Source organism: Egretta garzetta, unplaced genomic scaffold (assembly GCF_000687185.1).
Source record: "Egretta garzetta isolate BGI_Z169 unplaced genomic scaffold, ASM68718v1 scaffold43, whole genome shotgun sequence".
Taxonomy (NCBI): domain Eukaryota; kingdom Metazoa; phylum Chordata; class Aves; order Pelecaniformes; family Ardeidae; genus Egretta; species Egretta garzetta.
Window position 1 is genome coordinate 1,480,679 of NW_009259047.1, and position 4,833 is coordinate 1,485,511.

General features: G+C 47.8%; 1 protein-coding gene across 1 annotated transcript in view; it reads left to right on the forward strand.

Moving 5' to 3' along the window:
- The first annotated feature begins 1,908 nt into the window (after nucleotides 1-1,908).
- SYDE2 (synapse defective Rho GTPase homolog 2) overlaps nucleotides 1,909-4,833 on the forward strand; it is a 35,494-nt gene continuing 32,569 nt past the window's right edge. The window contains 1 exon segment of the mRNA XM_035890661.1: nucleotides 1,909-1,999. Coding sequence (XP_035746554.1) covers nucleotides 1,909-1,999 — 91 coding nt within the window.

Genomic DNA, 4,833 nt, shown 5'->3' on the forward strand with positions numbered 1-4,833 from the left:
TGAAAAGACAAATACCAACTTAAAAAAATAAGTGCAAGATACTAAAAAGAGCATCAATGACCATCTTATTGCTGTTTAAACAAAGCACAGAAGGCAGGGCCATGAACGCTCCTGCTGCTCAACTTAGCTGATAGCTATGAATAGAAGTATTTCCATCACAGGGCTCGTTTGAGTCGAGGTTAACCGTACATGGTTCTTAAAATCCTCTCCTGTTTAGTTTTAATCACAGCCTAACAGGACGAGTATACTGTGCCACTGGGAGCAATGGGCTCAGCACTTCACAGCCAGCCAGGGTAGCTGATGCTAATTCTCCAAGTCGTATTGCCAGAGCCCAGGAGGCCCATGCCATAGGCATCAGAGAGGAACTGGCGGTGGCAGTGGCTTCTCAGAGGTCCGTTACCTCTTTATGAGAAGGCACCAAGTTTGGTCGGCCGTGGCCAAGCAACAGCAATGCAGGTGTGGTGCACTGGGCATAGGATCTCGACAGCGGTGCCTCTTAAAGCAGTTTTGGATTACGGAGGTTTCTGGCAAAGATGGGCTCTAGAAGCGAGTCAGTGGGCTGAGCCAAACACTTGACTGCTCTTGGAGTCTCTAAAAGTTGCTTTTAAAAAGTGCAACCCCAGCTGCAAGTGGTCCTGGAGACCAGGGAGCAGATGGTGGAGCTGTCTGGGTAATGAACACCTTCAGCTTTGTCCGGTCTGTTGTCTAGCAACCTCCTCAGGTTTAGAATATAAATGGTTTATTCTCCCATGGGTTTGTCTTCCTAAGAAGATAACCAGCTGTATTCTGGACCCTCTGGGCCTCTGGGGTGCCTCGGCTGGCCAGTTCAAAATGGGGTCTGGGGGTAACAAAGGTATGGATGACTGTAGTGGTGTCTGCATCTGAGAGAGATCAGCCGTTTGGCAGGCTGGGGATAATGCACACGGCTATTAGCTGCCTGATAGAGTTTCATGGGGCTCTTGTTTCAGTCCGTTTCCATGCCAGGAAGGCAGGCGCTTTCGATAAAAAGAGTGCTCATAGATTTTATTGGGGCATTCAAACACTTCCAGTTCCCAGCTGTCATCAGCCGCGCTTTAGCCATATAGTCGTCACTTTATCCCCCTGTCTGCGACGGGACTCGGGACTCTCTCTCGGGAGAAGAAAGGTACCGGTTTGCTAAGCTTTAATGAAAAGGAGTCTTGCTCACGTTTCCAGACGCTTTTAGTTTTACTCCTATGAATGCATCCCACTGAAGTAAAACAGAGTATATCTTTAGACACTTACATCCTAAATTAATACATAACTTTCATTTCAGGTCCAGGAGCAGGTCTGAGATGCCACAGGGGATGGAATTTTCCAAAATCGGACCAGAGCAGTTCAAAACCAGCCCCCGAGTTTGTAGAGAAACGAAAGCCTGTGTACATAGGAAAGCACAGCTTCTTCACAGTATCTGCTGAGGCAGAGCTGACCCCCGAAACCGCCAGCAAGGCTGGACAGGTTGTTTGTCAGCCTTTTATTAGGAACGATTTATCGGCGTATTTTCATCACTCCGCTATATCAGTGCCCAGACATCGCCGCCTATGCATCAGCGTCTTCACCAGGGATAGCCGCCTCATCAATGTGGGGTTTTTTTTCCAGCTTAAGTCTGACTTTTTTGCTTGTGCAGTCATTTACAGTTCTCATGTCATCAACTCAGAAAAGATTAAGTAATCGGCAAAATCTCAGCCTGTTAATGAAAAAAACTTTGAAAACCATTTCTCTCTCTCTACTTTCAGATGAATACTGCTGTTTCTTTAAAGTCACACTGTTAAACCGGTCCTAAATATTTGCCAGTCTCCTAATAAGAAGCCTCTTCAAGTCGATGTAAGCTCTAGTCCTGTCCTCTTGAAGTAGCTTTCACATTTTGAAGAAGGCCAAGGGAAAGGACCCATGCTCAGCACCGTGTGCGTTGCAGCTCCTGGACAAAACAGGCTGAGCTGAAAACAAAAACTCAGCTTTGACTCTTACTCCACTGGCTCAAGTTAGTTCCAGCCAGATCCTTAATGTTATTTTATCTGCAGGGTTTGGGGGTTTTTTTGGTTTTGTTTTTTTTTTTGCATGATCAATGCCAACTCTGTTGGGCAAATACAGGATGCATAGGGATTTAAAAAAAAAAAAATCCAGCTGCCAACAAGAAAAAGTGCTTTGTAACCACGGCTTGGAATGGAAACAATTTTCTAAGATACAGATCAAACTGTGTTTATAGACTCAACTACTGGCAGCTTTTCACTGGGCTATTTCCTGTGTGCCTATTGCAGGGAGGAATAACCTAAATGCTTAAACTAACATTTAAAACCATACAGAACACGAAGAAAATACCGTGTGAAGCAGCACAGAGCGCACAATGCTGTTGAATTGTCTTTTGTTTCCACAGCTGATGCTCATGGGAGAAGGCAGGACCGCGCGCCAAATGCCAGCACTCCGGCCCTTTGCAGGATTTGGTCCTCACTCTGGCTAGTACCTACTTTCTACTAATAGTGTTTTAATTGCTAAAGGAAAATACTCAAGCAACAAAAATTTCCCCAAATGCCACTAAATAAGAGGAACTTGCTAAAAATTACATACAATTACTTTAAGTGCAGTAAGCCGTTATTCATTAGGGAACGAATGCAGACAGTCGAAGGTGTGGGTAGGCAGGATGAGGGATTTCCCATTCAAGCAGGCGGGAAATCTGCAGGTACGACGACGACCGCCAAAAGGAGGTGTAGACTTCTTCTGTTTGCTCCGTTTGAAACGGCTGCCGCAACTTTTTCTTGCAGAAAAACCCTAGAGTTCCTCGCCTAGCTGGTTTGAATCTTTTCAGTGCTTTTTAATGGGGCAAATCCCCTCTTCCAGACTTCCAGTGCATGCCCTCTGCTTTAGGCACGCGTTTGCTGGCAGCACAGCTGACCTGATAGCATCAGCAAGGTCAGCGCAGTCGAGCTGTGGTGCCCATGCAGAATTTTACCACCGGTAAACTACTGGTAAATGTTATCGCCGGTGTTCTGCTCGGCTGGAGTTTGTGCCTGCTATCCAAGCCATGTCCCAGCTAGGGAGGATGGCAGCTCCCACACGAGGAAAAGTTTCAAGTCAAGAGAGTAATTTAGGTTGGCCTAGACCTCCAGAGCTCCTCTGCTCAGCCCCAATGCACACCTATAGGCGAGCTTGCCCAGGGCCAGCCCAGTTCTCAGTGTTTCCAAGATGGAGTTTCCACAGATGTTCTGGGCAACCTGTTTCAACATCCGACTATGAGATGAACCAAAAAAAATGCCATCAGATGTGTTTATACCTCTCTTCTTTGACTGTGTCCTTACAGATGAGCATCACCGTCCTGGAAGGTGTAGTTAGCTTTACGTACTGATTCCAGCCTGACGATCCACGTTTTTGTTGGGGATGAAAGCTTAACCACTCAATCAGGTAGGATTGGTTTAGAGGAGGTGGCTCTGGGCTTTCCCTTTACTTGGGCCCAGAGGTAATGCAGATAACGTAACTGTGAATCAATCTGCTGGAGGCAGGCGCACTGATTGCGCGCAGTGTCAGAGCAGTGCCGGCAGTTTTGGTTTCACGCATTTCTTGCATGCTGCTTTGCCCGAGATGCTGTTCCCGACCCAGCCCGTGGGCGCTGCGATGGGGCTGTCCCAGGGGGCAGGATCTGACCCCCGCAGGGACCGGGACCAGGCAGACCCCTCGGGACGCACAGCTCCTCACCCGCACAGCAGCGTGCATCGGATCGTCCCCAGCCGCTGCCATCTCGTCTGGTGTCTTCCCCAACCAAAAGCATTCTGGAATGGTTTCATGTCTCGCCCTGAAACTCGTACGCAGTTATTTCCCATTATGTGTATTTACAGGAATGCAAATGGTTTCAAAAAACAGGATGGCAAAATGGCATTTCAAGCTGTCGCAACGTGGCGTATGACAACTACCACGAACTTTAATTTAGAGTAAGAGAAACCATAACTACTTTGTAATGTGTTGGTTTTTTTACATGGTATGGTTTACAGGTATTACAGAGTTACTGCTGTTGGTGCTTCACATATAAAGATTCAAAAATTCAATCTAATTCTGTTCTTCAATAATTTAATTTTGTTCTTCAAAAATTTAATCTAATTCTGTTCTTCTAAAATATTTAGTTTCAAACAATCAAATAATTAAATCCCCCTCAAAATTCGGTAAGAGAGGAAATCCGTGAATACGCGCGATGCTCACGAGCTGCGGTTGTTTCCTCCAGGATGGAAGGCGTGCTTCCTTCAGCCCGGGATTTGGGGGGGTGGTTACGTACCCAGGCAGCGTTGTGCCTGGCACGCAGAGCGCCCGCGGCGGGGAGGTGACGTCCAGCCCACCCCCGGACGCGATGGCTCCTTTGCTCTCGCCTGCCACAAGATAGGAGCATGGCAGATGGTTTGGAGGAGGTGCCACATAGAAGGCTGCAAAATACATTCCTGAAGCCGTGGACAATGAAATGTAGACCCGTGTGGACGTTAACCAACGGAAGCTGCCTCGCTGTTTTATCTTGGTAAAAAAATCAGCGACGTACCATTTTCCAGGGTGGGTCTCGAAGGGCTGCGTGCCAGCTCATGGAACCCATGTGTGATGGACCTGAGCGACGCATACACCGAACCCAAATTTTTGCTCGCCTCAGCAGCCTGAGTGCATGATTTACCCTGTCCTGATGCCTCTTGTCTTTTACCTATGTGCCGTTCTGGCTGGAACACTAAAGGCCACTAACACCGAGGGCAGCTCCATCCCCGCTTCGCTGGCGTTTCAGGAGAGCGAGACGCCGATCCCCGCGCTGCCAGGCTGCGGGGAGACGGTCTAAAATCCTGCCAGGCAGCAAGA